This window comes from Achroia grisella, unplaced genomic scaffold (assembly GCF_030625045.1).
Source record: "Achroia grisella isolate CSIRO2021 unplaced genomic scaffold, CSIRO_AGI_Agris_v1 utg3972, whole genome shotgun sequence".
Classification (NCBI taxonomy): domain Eukaryota; kingdom Metazoa; phylum Arthropoda; class Insecta; order Lepidoptera; family Pyralidae; genus Achroia; species Achroia grisella.
This window is the reverse complement of record NW_026712838.1, coordinates 203,620-221,961: the sequence shown is the minus strand read 5'-3', so window position 1 is coordinate 221,961 and position 18,342 is coordinate 203,620. Positions and strand designations below refer to the sequence as shown.

General features: G+C 33.3%; 1 protein-coding gene across 1 annotated transcript; it reads left to right on the top strand.

The window, feature by feature from the left end:
• Positions 1-8,446: 8,446 nt before the first annotated feature.
• LOC131844143 (zinc finger protein SNAI2-like) lies at positions 8,447-10,512 on the top strand. The gene is made up of 2 exons (XM_059192944.1): positions 8,447-8,781; positions 9,082-10,512. The coding sequence occupies exons 1-2, from the start codon at positions 8,613-8,615 to the stop codon at positions 10,041-10,043; spliced, it is 1,131 nt and encodes a 376-aa protein (XP_059048927.1). The 5' UTR covers positions 8,447-8,612; the 3' UTR covers positions 10,044-10,512.
• Positions 10,513-18,342: the final 7,830 nt, after the last annotated feature.

Below are 18,342 nucleotides of genomic sequence, written 5' to 3'. Positions count from 1 at the left end.
TACAGGAATTTGAATAGGTTTATAAATTTATAACGTTGACAAAGTATCTTACTGTATACTATTAAAAGACTGAATTTCGAACGCTGTTTAAAATGTACCTTAATTAAAATTTTGTAAGTAATATCATTATAGTTAATATAAAGTATTTGCAATGTTATCAAATATATGGTAGAAACAAAAAATACAGATTTAATTAAAAGCTTTACAGAATATATAATAATAAATTATTAGTTGAAACAGAGAACAATGAATTTACGCATCCCGGCCATCTAAACAAAGTCACTACTAGAAACATGTTTGTTTACAATGACTGTTAGCGCTTATTTACTGTTATTTTACTATAAATCAAACCCAGGTAGTATATAATTGATGGACGTTATAACTTTTGTTATAGCTCTAGTTACAAATAAATAAGCGATTGTGTAGAAACTTAGCTAATCGGAAATGTTTGTTAAAGTGTTTATATTCTGTAGTATATTTTAATTGATAATTCATTTTATATTTCAATTTTGTTTTTACTTATACTTTATTTCTTGACAAATCATCAACTAAATCTCCATTCTTCTAGTTGTTCTCTAATATTGTTCTATTTAGCTACATAAATATAAAATAATAATACAAATTACAAAACTTATGTATTTGAAAGCGTGGAAAGTTGGTTTTACAAAGTTTAGTTTTCACTAATTAAGTATTTTTGTGTATCAATTGTGGATTATCTTGACGGTGCAATATACGGTTGTCCTGGCAGTGTTTTTGTCCTTCAAGAAGTATGGAATCTATCTATTCCTTTATATACTTAAATGCATGTTTAAAACCTACAAAGTAGACTTTCTAAAAAGCAATTATATTGTAAAGTGTGTTTCAGTTATAGAGTGAGAGAAATTATTAGATAAGCGGCATATACGAAGATACCTTGATCTTAGTTCTCAGAAATGGTAAAGCGTAAGGGACACACGGGTGTCAAATGGTATATATCTTTAAAAGTATTAACGTGATGTCCTATGTGCTGTATAAGTATATAGGCGGCGGTTATTGCTTACAATCAGGATTCCGTCATTACTTGATTGCTCTTCCAATTACATAAAAAAAACAAAGTACTTGTGTAATATTCTATAGAAAACAAAGTATTAACACAATTTTTAGGTGTACCAAAACCGTTATTTGTCGACTTTGGTCTCCTTAATCCGGAATCGGACGATCAACATGTACGAGCTTGCTCCGGCACATTGGATGCAGCTGCCCTCGCAACGACCCCAGGTCTTCATCCCTCTCCTTGCTATAACGCTATAAATACTTCGCGCCCAGTACGGAACAAAAAAATCTTATAACGGTGAGATTCCCAAAAAATCGAAATGTGGGAAACAAACGGTTCCCGTTTCCCTAGATCGTAACGTTATTGTAATCCCCTGCCCCAAATATAAAAAAAGACGACACGATGATTTAAACTGATATATAGAACAAAAAAATATTCTAAATATTTTTTCTATATCTCACAGTTTAAATTTAGACAAATATTATAATATTAATAACGCTGAATATGTGCAACCAAATATCAGGAGTAAAGGAGCATATCCTACTAATGTGTTGATTATAAATTGGTTTTGTTGGTTTCCTATAAACGACGTATTTTTATACCTATTTTATATTCTCACCTTCTTCCTTGTAATAATTACAAGGACTTACTCAGAATATATCCATGTAATAGTTTGGTATCTTGGTAATCGTAGGTTGTATGGATTAATTAAGTACTTAGGTAGTGTTATTAGGTTTAAGATCTGATTTTGGTTCCTGATTCTAGCTCGCTAGAATTTGAGAAATGAATTTCACAACCACCACCACTAACTCAACAAACTGACACAAAGTCAATTTTTAAGTTCAATATTATTTTTGGTTACAGACTTTCATCATTTAAACTGTACATTAATTAATCTGATTTGATTCATTTTATGTGGGACTAATCTGAATGTAGCCACATATTAAATAAATTATAATAATTGTCCGTCTGACGAACTGACAAAAAATAGAACCAAATTGATAATCTTCTCCTTTTATTTAAAAAGGTGTTATATGTAGGGAGCAGGAAAACGAAATTCTATCAAAAGCCAAGAGTATTTTAACAGTTGTATTTTTTATCATTCTCAAGTTCAGTTACTAGTAACGATTCCTATAGTATATTTATAAAGGTATTCCATTATTTTTAGTAACGTACGTGTACCCCAGACGGAATGTACGAGGGGTGAAAGGTGGCCGGTGCGCGCTGTGACGCGGTGTCGCACCGGCCGCTCTCTATAGCGTGTGCCGAAATCTCAGCTGTTACCCTAACGCACTGATACAGGATGTCGAAAAATCATAATGTTTAAATAATTTTAATTAAATATATTATTAAGGTACTGATTAATTTTTGATGAAATTACACAATGTTGATATTACGATACAAAAACAGTATAATTTCTTTTTAATCAATTTTTTTTATTAAAGAAGTAATTTTTAATAAATAATTATGCTCTTTGAATAAAAGATCATTTACCATTATTATTTAACATTTTAGAAAATAATATCTAGTAGTTCATTACTTATATGTTTAAGTTTTTTTTTATATAAATTATTATATATATTTAAAAAAAGTATTAAACTAGGTACTATTATATTAGTATAAATACCAGCCTTTTTGTAAACGGGCATAATAGTTAAATACATTTTATATGATAAATACGTTACTATGTAGATATACGTAATGTACCTACCATTTCAATCTTTGTTTGAATAGAACATCAGCCTGTATAAACTGCAATCCATCTGTATTAAAAGTGTTTATAAAAGCGTTGAATGGCTCTGTATGCTTTATATAGAAAATTCTACAGCTATGCCATTATTTAAAATTAAACTACTCACCTACCTGCAGGAACGATGTAATCAGAATCAAAATGTTTTATGTTCAATGTACTTTTTAATTCAAAATTAGACCTACATGCCTTAGTCGGCTTATAAAAAGAAACAAGCTGGATCTTATTTTTATAGCCATAGAGTTCTAATTAGCATGGACACTTAAAATTGTAGAGTAATCGAAACGTAAGCGATACTTGCGTAGTAAGACAACAAAGATATTTTGAACAGAGGAGTCAGATACGACATTTTGGATGTAAGTTACGAAACAATGAATGAGGGAGACCCCAATCATATCATTTACTTCCAAAAGGTGTAAAGTTACGCGAAGATATTTTAGTGTTTAGTAGAGGGTTCGTTTGTCGGTTACAACTTTTAGTCAACTAGGGCGAGTTCATGCAGATGTGCGATTCGGGTACAGACATGTGATTCTGCACGCGCAGCCAGCTGCCTGTAACGCTGTGCACTGATTGAATTCAAAGCACTCCAAATATAAGGTAAGTAGGTAGTACTTACACACATACACTGGTGGGTGCCATACAATGGAAAATACATTTTTGCATATACTCGTAAGTATCAATAAATTTATGAAACATAGTTAATGTTACCAGGACGTGAATAAAATTAGTTCAGTGTTAGTTAGGGTACAGAGTTCTACATCTTGCTTGTATGTCTATTAAAATATATAATTTATATCTTTATTAACTAAGGTAAAAAGTAGACCTCTTTGTCGGATATTTCATATTGCATCTTTATGTCCTAATATTTTAATAATTTACTTGACATTCCGATTGTTGCGGGATTTGTTTGCAGCATAACAAGTAATAGGTATTATTTTGTATAACTATAAAGCTATGAAATTATCTGAATTTTCTGCTGATTTACCATTACAATAAGTATATGGAGGGCCTCAGTGGTCTAGCAGATTAGCACATCATAAGTTTTTAATTGTAAATAACAGTAATAACGTTCAATTTGTACATAACAGAATGTTCATATATTAAGGTTATTTTCTGAAGAAAGTAGTGACATAAAATTTCATCATATATAAACAATTTTAATATATCGATGTTTATATTAATGTATCATGTTAAGTTACTTTTTAACTTTTTAGATATTTTAAAACAATGTCATGTATAATAAATGTGCATACTTAATTATGCACACATCGGTAATAAATGCGACAAATTAACCGCCAATTGTATGCGACATTAGCATGGCAGTCGCGGCACCGCACCACCTGCCAGCGCGGCGGTGCTCGCCGGGCGCCCCTGTCCATCGCTATTTCCGCCATAGCGCACGTCCCCAAAGCGGCCGCCGCTCGTGCCGCGACCGTTACGCACGCGCCCCCAGTCTCGCGCACCACACCTGGCCGACGCAGCCGCCCCACTCCAACCCCCGAGATAACATTGATGCGCAGATGACACTATCAGACATTGTGTCAACACCATTCGTCGTACGAGATACGAGAAGTACATTAATACAGATATTTGTGTAAACTGTACCTATTTGTAATGGTAATGGCTTTTTGTTAAAATACATACATACATAAAATACATATAATGCAATAAAAAGCTTTATCCTATAATAACCGAGCAATCTGTGTAAATTAGTAATTAACTGACAGATAAAAAATAATCTATAAGTTTGTTACATATTATGTTACAGTCTTAAAATTTTCCTGTAACTTTGAGATTGTACAATAATATGTTAAAACTCGGAAAACGTGGTCTAAATGGTCGTGGTTTAAACCATTCCTAATGTTAATATTGGAATAAACCTATTATTACATCTAATAGAGGACCTGTTAATTCATTTTGTTGTCTGTCACCGTACAATTAATTTTATCGAAAAGATGAACGATTTTTTTCTTAATATATAATATTTAATAATGTACTATTAGGCTGAAAATCAGTTTTAAATTACAAGTAGGAGTCCTATACGGAGGAAAGGAACGGCGAGATATTTTTATTGGATCGTTCGAATGGTGACTATTTCAAAGTCAAATGAGTGAAAAAATAACAAATAACGTCTTTTATATATTTATATTGTCGTAAAATTTGCTTTAAATATTTTTAGTTAATATATTTTTAATTTAGTTAAAATATTTTTCCAAACTTATCTTTGATAAAAATAGTTTAAACATAAAAATTTAAACTCATTACATAAAAGAACGAGTCTTTTATAAGAAATGATAAATCTCTAGGATAACCTTAATGATATAGCAATGATTACAATACAAACATGTACTTTAGTAAGTAATTACGTCCTTACCCAATTACCAGTTCTTAAATACTCACCGTTTTATGTACACTCAAAAACGGTATATGTCTCCTTAGTATACAAATACATATGGATATGGTGCTATGTAATATATGTATGGTTTTTTTGTTTATAGAGCATTTAAATATCAAATAATTAATGTTACGTTAAAAGTCCAAACTTAAACTATGTTTGTTTTTTTATAGAAAATAATTACCTACATTTCCGCCCATTACAAATGATTAATGAATATGTACAAACCTTATTATTACACTTAGTTTCAACAAATGTTTTTATGACACGGCGAAAATAAGATAAGTATCTACTTACTACCTATTATCAGCATGTCATTCAATGCGATAAAGGCATTTATTTAATGTGTTGTTTACCAACAACCGTCTTCCACGATTTGTTTACGGTTCCCAAGTGCCCACAAAGATAACAACTTCATTCACAAACTCTCAGATAATTAGGTAATGACTGACATTTTGTTTATTAACTTCGGTGGTGCACCTATTGAATGTCTATGTTGAAAGATGAAAATAACAAGATAATCAGATAGTCGGTGCTGTAATTTGATTTTATTATTGACCATCGATCAAGTCGATTAGTCACACTTGTGCGTATTAAATATAATCGAGCAATTGATGTCCATTAAATGTCGATCTCTTGACACATTTGCAGGCTGAGTCACGAGTTGAATTTCACCATACAATGGTCATCGTTCTGTTTGTTGTAGTTGCCCCATATGAACATTGAGCTTGCTGATTAGGTATTGGTACGATTTACAAAATGCCTAACATTTGAAAATAATATCCTCCAAATCATTAGTTCGTGATAGTTCACTTATTTTGCAAGAAAAGGTTCATTTGTCTATAATAACTAAAGCCATAAACACGCGATTATTCTTTACCAAAATTTACAAGTTAGAATTGTAAATGTCTTTCTTACTTAAACTTATTTATACATAAAGATAAATACAATACAAATAATAATTTAGAGTAAACAATGGCAATAAAGTGCAAATATAATAATATCTAAATGACATTATGATATAAAGAGTAATATTAGAATAAACACGTTTCTGTATAAATTCACAAATTACCCAGGGAGCAGCCTGACCTGTGGGAATGACACTGGTCGCATAAAATACAACAAAGAACTTATGGACGTTATATTTCCGCGTTAGGAAGGGGTTGCGTATCTTGTTTGGTTTGACACACACAAGGAAATCTCATTGTTAGGTAACTTGTAGCAAACGAGTTCCCACAATTTCCGGTTAGACCAATATTATTATTATACGTTAGGTAGGTATCTATATTATCCCTCTGTAGAGTGTGGGACTCTTGAACTGATAACTTCGACGATCATACCTACAAAATGTTGTAAACACCAACTTATTCAAAATAATGTTAAAATTTTACCTGATATCAACATTTTTTATATGCAGAGAGGTCTCTATCATTATATTATATACTCGTAACTTCGTTACGGAACTAATAATAAAAATACAGCTATCTACTTTAAACAGTCTACAGATCTTGTGATTTTAAGGGTAGGTTATCAGGGTCACAACGACCTTATCTACATTACTTTCTCAGTGAAAATATTACATATTACGAAGAAACTTCTTTTTAATTTAGGAGACTGTACCACTATATTTATAGAACACATATTACACGACCAAATATGTATAGGTACCAAAAAAAAATACTAATTAACCGAAGATGTATAAATGAACAAAAAGAAATCGAGAAATTCGATACCATAAAATACACAAACATGTAGGAATACATGAGACAATTTAATGCATAGGTACTAGCACCTAATTCCTAGTCGTTTGTCTTATTCGAAAGCAGAGAAATAGGTAAAATAATAGGTAGAAGATACTAAGTTTTATAATAAAAAATAATCAGTTTAATTGTATCTACCTAATCATAATGCATATATAAGGAGGTTAAAGAAGATATACCTTTATAAACTACACGACGACCTCTCTGTCACGAGTGAACGACTGAAGAAGAAGACATAATTATAATAATATGTATAAATCAAGAAATTGATGAAAGATGGCAATGTGCGTATGAAGAAATACTTAATTATTCAACTACAACAAGCAGGTTGTTTAGTAACATGTAGGTACTAACTACTTCACTAGACTCAGCAACATATACTAATATTGCATTTATTTATAATTTGAACTATAAATCGCATGCACGCAAAATAATCAGCTTTGTTATAAATTTAATTCTTGATTATAAGTAACTATAATAATAATAATTAGGTACTATTTAAATATTTATTAATTAAGTCATTAAATTATAATTAAATAGTATCTAACTTTTAAACCTCCCTTTGCTGCTTTAAAGAAAAACAAAGACAGACTGGTACTTTCATACCTAATCTAATTATGATTCTTCAATACATATTATTATCTATATTTTTATATTATGATCGCATTAATGGAAAACATAATAAATGTTAAAGAAGGAGGACAAGGTCACTGGATGTAGGTAGTACCTATAGTATATTAGTATCATCATTCCTTGAACATTATCTTAAATACATGTGTCATCACAAGTATCATATAACATACCTTTCTTGATATGTGGGTCACAACACAGTCTTGGCGTATATACATACCTACAAAGTAGGCATATAATTACATACTTAATCCTTATATGCCCCTGTAATGAAATAGTTATACCTATTTACTGAATCATAGTAGATACCTACGTATCTAGTAAATTACGAAAAATTTACAGTAAAAAATTACGTAGGTAATCAAAATGTACCTAATAATTACTAGAACTATAGATACCATGATACTACTAAATAAAATGGCTACATTTATTGAGAATATAAATTGTAGTAATTTTCATATGGAAGGCGAGACAGCTTAATATAAATCTCTGCAGCTGCCGATTCCGACAAAGTTTTAAAATACAATAAATGCGACTGAACAATGATATGGGACCGTTTCAAAAAGGCGCAATGTCTCGGTTCAAAGGTGCTTAACCCCGAGACTTGCGCAAAAAATCGTTTTGCTGAGACGTTTCCAGCCGGTGCAGTACTGAAGCTGGGCATATCGCACTGTGAAGCTGCGGTGCTGCCGGGTGCGGAGGCGCAGGTGCCGCCGCCGCCCCGCGCCGCCGCAGCGCCGCCATTGGCCGGAGCCCCGCGCCCTCCGCCGATTGGGCACCGCGCACGTGCGAGGCCTACCCGCCGCCACCTGGCCCGCCGCTGACGGGGAGCCCATATAAGACCGCAGCCTTCCCTCACCGCACCACTCCGACTCCGGACGTAGACGAGTGTACGTTAATGCCTGTTGCGTCTACGATACGACACCGCTAACTCCGGCGCAGAATTGTGATGTTTGGACTGTTATACTAAACTGTGAACTTGTGACATTATACGAACGTTCTCAAACGAACTCTTTTGTTAAGTGTTTGTGAAGTCAGTGCAAGATGCTTGTGGAGGATTCGCAGGCCACTCGTGCATTGATGACGAAGAAGTATGCGCATTGTCCGCTGAAGAAGCGGCCGGTGCTGGTGCGGGAGGAGCGCCCGTCGACACCGCCCACAACGCCGCCTCACCCCGCCCACATGGCTACGAGACTTTACTATGATTATCATTGTAAGTACTCCAAAAATATATTTATCTCGATGTAGAATGTAATCTTACACCATGTACCAATTTAAAAGTTAAGTTTTCAAATCCAACACATTGTCTCTAAAGAGAAATTGATGAGAATATTAATACTATGAAATTAACATAATATATTATTTTACAGAAATAAAGTGTAAAATTAATAATTTTATTTACAATACAAAATGTTTTAATTTAAAATCCATTGCTCATAAGTGAATCATTGATTTATTTTACCAAAGATGATTTCTGTAACGTATATTAATATGAATTTCTCTTTGTCTATAGGTGATACCGAAAATGATGAACCTCAGAATCTTAGCACAAAACCGGAAGATCTCTCAAAGACTGGAAACTACCCAAGTAAAGCGTCATCACCTGTAGCTGCTACTGCGGTTAAAGTAGAACCTCGCGAATGGTCGCAACAGCCACTGGAATATTTAGAAGCTTGCCAGGCTCGTTTTGAGCCAACACCGACCACACTCGCCCGTCCTACGCCGCAGTACGCCTATTTACCAACACTGTACGCGCCCTATCCTCTGGAGGAGTTATACCCAGCCGCGCCAGCGCTGACGCCTCCTACGCATCCACAACTATATGCACGCTATTCACCCGCCTCGCCACCCTCTTCTTGTTCGCCACCACCATGCCCTGAAGATTTGCGATCACCGGGTTCGGTTTCATCCGATTCGGGTGTCTCAGTTTCCAATTCAAGACGTCCACGTTATCAGTGTCCTGATTGTGCAAAATCCTATTCCACTTATTCTGGACTTTCAAAACATCAACAGTATCATTGTGCTGCGGCTGAAGGTAGCCTCGCCAGAAAATCATTCAGCTGCAAATACTGTGCAAAAGTATATACATCATTAGGAGCCCTTAAAATGCATATTCGCACGCACACTTTACCGTGCAAATGTCATCTGTGCGGAAAAGCTTTCTCGAGACCCTGGCTTCTACAGGGACATATTAGGACGCACACTGGAGAAAAACCATTCTCTTGTCATCATTGTCGACGTGCTTTTGCGGATAGATCAAACTTACGAGCACATCTACAAACTCATTCAGACGTGAAAAAATACTCATGTTCGGGCTGTGGGAAAACATTCTCACGAATGTCGCTCCTGAGCAAACACTTGGAAAGTGGATGTGGGTCTCCTGGAAGTACTCCGTATGAATACCGCCCTGAAGCTTTACCGTCGGCGCACACGCATCAATCGTTGCCTTCAGCAGCCACGGTACATGTATATTGAGAAGACTGAGCCTCGTAAGATTCTCGATCTCGTATAGTTATAAATTTCATTAGCGATAACCGCTATGACAGTACTCTGATAATTATTTAAATTATTTTTGTGGAAAATTAATGTTAGTCTCATTCCGTGTGCACAATAAAATGAGAATTTATTAATTTTATAAGAGAACATTGTACATTGAAATCTAATTATAAGTTAGGTATCGTAAGTTATAGTTGTAGATATTTAGTCGCGCTATATGCGGCATCGCTAGTCATGTGGCATTTGCCTGGTGTCATACACATATTAAAACCTATATTTGTATCCTAAGCCATGTACAAAGTGCCTTAATTATAAATATTAATATATTTCTTGAAAAAAAAAACAATAGTATGTCGTAATATGCTATTTTTATTGTATAAAATATATGAAAATAGTGACTATTCATAAGGCTAATTTAGCCATATGCCCATCGCGTTCCTTTCTGTTACCTCCTATTTTACAGAAAATAAATCATTATATAAATTAAATTATCTCTTTATTACTTTTTATATACCTCATTCACCTCTTACAACATAAATGACCACAGAACAGTATGTCTAGCAATAATTACAATTGTCAGCCACAACTATGCATTTGGACCTACTACTAAAATTTCAAGATTAATCAAAAAACAAAACTTTCTAACTATTGATAAGTAATAAATAGCCGAGATCATTATTGAAATAATTATTCACAATAACTATGAATAAGAGAGAAAACGCTAAAAGTCCTAAAAAAAGTTATTGTATGTATGTATGTATTTATACAAATTAAATCAAAAAATATCATCTAAATTTAAAACAAAAAATTATATATGTAAAACCTAGAAAATGCAATATTTTATCAAATACGAAAAAACGTACTAATTACAGCAGAAAGTATCTGATTGTTTGTTACCTTTTCACCACTAAACGCCTGAACGAATATTAACTTGAGAAGGTATACAACAATACAGAAACGGACAAAGGCGAAATCTTCAACTAAAACAGCTAAAGCGCGGAAACGGTTAGTACCCATATTATACTACATATACTAATTAAACTCTACATAGCTTGAGCTTAAAGCTACGTGTTTATTGCTAATAAATCAATTAAGTACATTCTTGTTATCGAAGAAGTAATAAATGTTATCGAAAGAGGATCCTGTTATTGCTTTCAGATAAATGATAACGATCACTACGTACTTGATATATCTACATACATCTATAAAGAATTTTATGAAGTATGTATTTTTTTATGAATTATAATGTAATGGTGCACCCGTCTGCGCTAACGGTTATACGCTGATGGGGCTCCAGTAGGGGATAATAAGACGAACATGAGTTCAGGTCAGTTAGCCCATCGTTACAAATACACCATGGATTTATCAATATGGTTTCCCAGAGGAACCGTGTGCTAGCAATGGGTCCATCCGTCAACATTACTAACAATTTTTTCACCCCAGATATATGTATTATAATTAGGAAACAAAAACATCACTTAAATATTGACCAGACCAGGTATGTATGCATGTAGTAATTATCAAACGTAACTAATTTTATTATGTATTATCAATTATATCATCTTCAGTTTAGATAAACATAGTATTAAATAAAACCACGGTCCGCATGTCTATTTATCTATACCTACCTATTTCTTTAAAACTACGCAATCTGTTTCAAACAAGTTTCACTGTCATCTGAATATTATATTACTGATGCAGTATTATACTATTACTGATGTAGTAATATAATACTGGTACATTTAAATATTTTATAAATTATGTTATATGTATTGTTAAATACCGAAGATAGCTAGTCTACAATAACAGAGAAAAAATAACTACAAACTCATACTGATACAAATCTTATTGATTTGATAAAATGTGACGAAATACGACGACAAATAAATACATTGCCATCGTCTTTTATTTAACAGATCAAATATTACATTAAAAAATGGATAAAATAGTTTTATTCAATTTAAATATACCTATTTTAATTATAAAATGGTGTAAATATTCTAGTAATAAAAATACTAATTCAAATATACAGCAGCAGTATTTATTGGAATTTGAAGACCTATATAAAAATTGTTTATATTATGTGAGTGGAAAACCTTGATACAATTCTAATGGACAGTGTATACCGAATTTCACTGTTATTTTTATAATTATTAATTTAACCAACTCCGAGGCACGTAAGTACTCTATCCTTTATACAAATTATCGAAAATAAACAACTGCAAAAAGATACACCACATTGTTCACACTTAGCCTTTCTCGACGTTGTTTGTTGGCTCTAAATGCCTTTACATTCCGAAGCTACTTTCTGTCAGGAAGATCTTATAACATAAGATCTGAAAAGAAAATTGAATTATACAAATCGCTACGATCGTTAATTTCTGTCCGTCCCTTTTTTCAACATGTCGACACCGCACCGGTTCGTTTTACTACTCAGTACATTACATGCTATGTCATCAATATAACTATGGGTGAGCATTTATTTCCAAGAAATCAGATGATTCGAACTGGATAGTCAAAATAATATGCATCTTTTATGGAGTAACATGATCCGTGCTGGCGCTATCTAGAAGTCTAAGCCAGTTATCTATTACCTACAGTCATACGAGCACGTTCGATTGAGTGCATACAATGATTTACAATTAATTGTCGTACTTACCAGTATATGTGTTTATAAGAGGAGAGCCATCAATTATTTATATGGCCTGTGATTGGGAAGTGACCGTGCAATCTTTATTTGGTCGAATGTTGTTAACAATAGATATTAGGCTACCGAAACCGATAATATCCCTAAATAATTCATGCAGCGCCATCTAGTTTCAAACTAAGCAGAGCTTGTGTTCTGGGCACTAGACAATAGATACATAAATACATTTTTTGTAAATACATACACAATATACATAGAAAATACCCAGATCGATACGCACAATACTCATGATTACAAATGTTTTTACCGTGCGTGGAGTGGAACCTGCGACCATTGGAAGTGACGCGGTATACTTACTAAACAGCTATACTAAACCATACTACGGTATACTACACCACCGAGGCCGTAGGAAAAACTAAGAAGAAACTAAAAATTTTACTTTCTTTTTAAAAATGCTTATTAACAATTTTCAATTTTTAACAACAGTTCATAATTTCTAAATAGTTCTTCTATAACAGCTGAAATACTGTTGAATTTACTTGACTATTAATTTATTTACAGTAAAGTATTGATGGATAAAAAAGATTGTGCTGTGCTATTTCTTGTGCAACTCAATCTGTAATATCAAAGAATCCATATCACTGACTTATCAATAAATTAGGAGTTAGTAATTAGGACATAAACTCTGTTAAACACTAGAAAAATAAACTTAAATAGCTAAATTATTTTTGTCGGTAGACTTTAAGAGTAATTGAACTATTCCTTCTACACATTAATGTACGTGATTGCAATAACACTTTCTATGGGGAAAGTTATTGGAAAACTGAACGTTTCACGAATATCTATTGACGTGGAATTTCGGATATTTTGAACTTACTGTAAGTACCTTTCGCCATAATTACACGTTGCATTTGCCAAACAATAATTGATCTAACTGACAATAAAAAAGCGATTGTAAACTCACTTCCTTATTCTATATATATTTATCAGTAGAAACACCTAGCTCCAAAGGTTTCAAGGTTTTAATAGGTAGTACAACCGGTGGCGCCAGTTGGGTTCAAATTGTGACTAAGTATCTAATCATTTAGCTGTGGCGCGTTTATCGAGACAATGGCGCTCCACCGGTCGGATGTGGGTCGGGCAAGACGGTGAGCGCCACGCTGCCGCCAACGGTCACCCGGCCACGAGGTCACCATCCGGGCACGGGCCTCGCTCCTGCTTTCCTAGTATCACCACAATGAAATAATACTATAACACGCTATATCTGTAAACGACGTAATATCTGTTTGCTATAATAGCAACGAGATGTACCAAATGTTACGTCGCTGAATCCTGATATAAGTCAATGATGCGTTCATTTTGTGATTCAATGTGATTATTTACGGCCCTTAATAATGTTCAGAAACAATTTTGAAATGTTACGTGTATTAAAAAAATGCTTTTTGATGGAAAATTTACGTTACAGCTACTACAATCTATAATTTGATATCTGTGTACTTCGTTGACGAGAGCAAAGTACTACATTTAAACCAAATTTCATTCAACGATTGCTTGAACCGTCAAATTAGATCATGGTTTTAAATTATATAATACATCTCTAACAAATTGTTTCATAATTACAATTAGAGTTTTATATCTAGATATTTACTGCATTGTTATTACTTTAAAATGCAATCCAATAAGTTTTATCTTCAAAATCTAAACGTACCTATTGCCATTATCGTGTCACTTACTGTTTGGAAAGTTGTCCAATAAGATAACAATCTGAACAGTTAACCTCTGACCCTGTCAGGCAAGTGCACGTTTCTTAAACGCCGCTAACTATTGGCCTTTTTTTATAGAAATATCTGGAATACATACCTTTATTTAATTATATACATTATATAACCGAGAGAGATATTTACCATGTTATACCATAATATTATTTTTGAGCTTCTGATATTTGGACGTTGCCACAAACTCCCTGGTCACGGGAAACCAGTAGATGGCGGTAGTAAACAATGAATAAAGGCAGACAAATCTGTCTACGCGCTTTCTTAGTCTTTTCCTATCTGTACCGTTACTACTACTAATGGAAAGCATTTGATCTATTCTTTGAAATCACTAGAAAACTATTGTAAACAATCGTGAATAAGGTAAATATTTTTTATACAATTAAATCATTCATAATCAGTATCTGATTAATAATAGATGTGACTATCTAAAACAGTGCATTGACCTTAGAGCAAGAATAATGAACGGAACAATGTAAACGGACATTAACGAGTAGGTGTAATGTTCATTAGGGAGGTGTGTAGATAATTTTTAACTATACCTTACAACCGGGCAATTACTGTACATTATGTAATAAATTGGTTAATATCTTCGCTAAGGAAAATCTAATGTAACCTGTAATATTTCCTTATTCCAAACTGCTATGATAGTGTGTACTTTACTCTTCATAGTACGCTCACCTATTGTACAATAGGTAAGCGTACTATGAAGTGTAATATATATCGTATTTAGAACATGAATGTTTATAATAATAACCATTTTTAACAGTCAATATCTTATAATGTCTCGTGTGCATAATCTAAAGTGTAGCAAATTCGTAAAAAAATCAATGTAGGTTCAAGTTAAACCAGAAGTAAGAGAATATAATATATACTCGTACTTTAGCCTACACAAGTTCTAATTAAAGTAAAGATGTGTAGCTAACAAACGCGTGCGTGTGCGCCACTGGATACCCCCCCTGCCGTTTCCCTTCCACCGCACAAGAAGTGCGGCGCGTGCTCTACGTCCCCGCACCACCGCTAATCCAATGCATTCCCATTAATTAATTCTGTACCTATTTGCATCGTGATTATCTTATCAGATATCGACTGCAGATATGCAGTACCAATTAGAATTCACACCTAATAGTCTAATAGAACTTTGAACTTTTCTATTAGTTATAAGTGATCGTTTTATAGATAACGCAAACGGGTTTCGACACTAATTTGACCTCGTTTATGAAGAGCTTTGTTATTGTTACATTTAATTATTTATGTCTTTTCAACTAGAAACATTATTAATGTGGTGTAGAGATTAAATATAAGATAATATTTTTATGTAGACCCCAATAGGTAATTGTTCTAATAATACATAATGTAGAATAAAAACAATGCTGGAGATTAGGTAACGTTAGTATAATGTAGGTAATGAAAACTAGTAAAGCTTTGCTGCAAGATGGGCCTGGCTGCGTGGAGTTGGGAGGCAGTTGGTATAATGTCTAGATCCGTCTAGATTTAGAGCTGCAGCGGCAATGGATCCAGTCGCGACCCACCGATAAGCATGATTTGTTACGTGGCGCGTCGTCGGCGCGTGCGCACAAATAAACGTGATTTCAATGCGCACCTTTCAATAAATTACTTAACCCACTCTTGATATGACATCGTCACAATTTATAATCTCCTCACTCTGATACATTTTGATGCTATATCTGTATTTTACAACCAATAGATAACAAAATGTACATTAAATGAATTCACCCACATTTATGATTGATAGCTTTACGATAACTATAGTCTATGAATATTTTAACTAAAAATGGAACAATAATAGTAGATGACGTGTCGCATAATGAAATCAATTCTGTAGTTTGACTCAAAATATTTCACTTGATAACAAAACTCGTTATGCTCTTCATACTGAAAATCTTCTAACTAGAATTAATTCTGCAGTTCTGCTCTTGTGATATACTGCCATGGAGTTAGCTTACATAAGCTATGTATATGATAATAACTCATACTACTATATACTAGTACGAATATCTAATACAAATGTACAATATTCGGGCATGTACTACGTAATTATGGTCAGTCCTCCATGAAAATATTAACCTCCGAAGTATCGTTTAGGGAATACATTTTTTATGGCAATGAGCACCCGGTAATATTGGGGACAACTTACTAAAAGAAAGTATTATTTACGCCCCACTACGTAATTAAATATCGTAACAGTACAGATTCATTTCATTATCATTTAATAAAGGAATCTATAGTGCGGAATAGTAATCAACACTAACGGAGGTTTTGTTATCAATAGCAGACAAGCAATTAAGTTCTAAGCTCGCAAGTTGTACTGACTTCTTGATAATTGTTTTAACTATGAAATTAGAAGTAAATACCACAACACAGCTGTTGTCAGTGTCACGTCCAGTCGGAGCGAGTTAGTCCGATATCACATTGACGTGACTGGTAAATTTGTGATTTTGCACCGAACGTTACAATATATAGTACCGCTGTTAATTGTTGCATATGCACGTACATTGTTGCATACATTTATGGAGTGGTGCCAGAATATACGATTATAATGTAAAATTTAATTGAAATTGTAAGTAAGTAAGATACTTACTTCTAAAACAACCTAACATTATACTAGTTCTATTATAGTAATACTGATTTTATTATATTTCTATATAATTTTAGTTTCAAACTAAAATTGAAAGATACTATAATTATTATTACATAGCACAAAACAAAGTCGCTGTTGCTGTCTGTCCGTCCCTATCTATGCTTAAATCTTTAAAACTACGCAACGTATTTTGAAGCGGTTCTTTTTAATAGATAGAGTGATTCAAGAGCAAGGTTTATATGTATAATATATGTACACCCGGGCGCAGCTAGGGCGAGTAGCTAGTTAAAGAATAAAAAGAGATAGCGCCTCTAAGAGTCTGTATTAGTAATTTATTGATTGCTTAGTTATTAGCAGGTGATGAAGAATGTCTTAGTTCAGTAGCCATTTAAATGGACAGATGGTTATTTATCCGTTGCTAATATTACATCAGTTGTTAAGTTATACAAAAATTACACTTAGCAGATCAATTTATCAGAAGTTAATACTATGCTATATATACTATGCAAATTACTATAATAATTATTATTATTTAAGAAATATTTATATAGGTATATATTTGTATACGATTCATGCACTCAGCCCCCGGATGTGTAAAGTATGGACTGCGCGCAGCACGCGTGGGCGACGAAACGTCGCGCTTCACCGACTATGAAAAGATTATTCGCTGGTAGCGATGCTTTCTAGATTTGCGTAAATGGATTCCGATGCTTTATTTCCATAAGCTTCGTACTATACTGCGATAATCTTGGTCTCGCTATAAGCAGCAACTGAGACAATTTCTACCAGAAAGACGTTGCAGTCTGCATCTATCGAATTAAATTTATAAGTAACTAGCTGTGCACGCCATTTCGAACGCGTGGAATATATGATCTTTGATGGCATTCTTAATTATTTGGGCTAATTATAAAAAGCCAAAGAAAAACGTATCATCGCTATATATATACCTATATACCTATGTTTAATGCACATAGTATCAAAAGTAAAAGTACATTTGGTGGACTTAAGACCATGCGGTATTTTCTACTAGTAAATTTTTATAGTTATATCTTCAAAAACTTTCATCCCCTTCCTCCATTACATTTTATACTCTTAAGGGTAACATTTTTTAATATCATATTTAATTATATTTAATCAACAGCTTTAAATTAAAAATAAGTTTAAAGCTTCTAGCTATAAAAATGACGATACTTTCATATCTCCTTTTAACCCCTTACAACCCTGTTTTCGCATTAAAAAGTAGCCTATGTCTTTTCT

What these genes read in the sequence shown, in the direction of transcription:
- LOC131844143 (XM_059192944.1), top strand. Translation starts at nt 8,613, where the DNA reads ATGCTTGTGGAGGATTCGCAGGCCACTCGTGCATTGATGACGAAGAAG. An exon ending in ACTTTACTATGATTATCATT is followed by an intron (nt 8,782 to 9,081) that starts GTAAGTACTCCA and finishes CTTTGTCTATAG; the next exon opens with GTGATACCGAAAATGATGAA.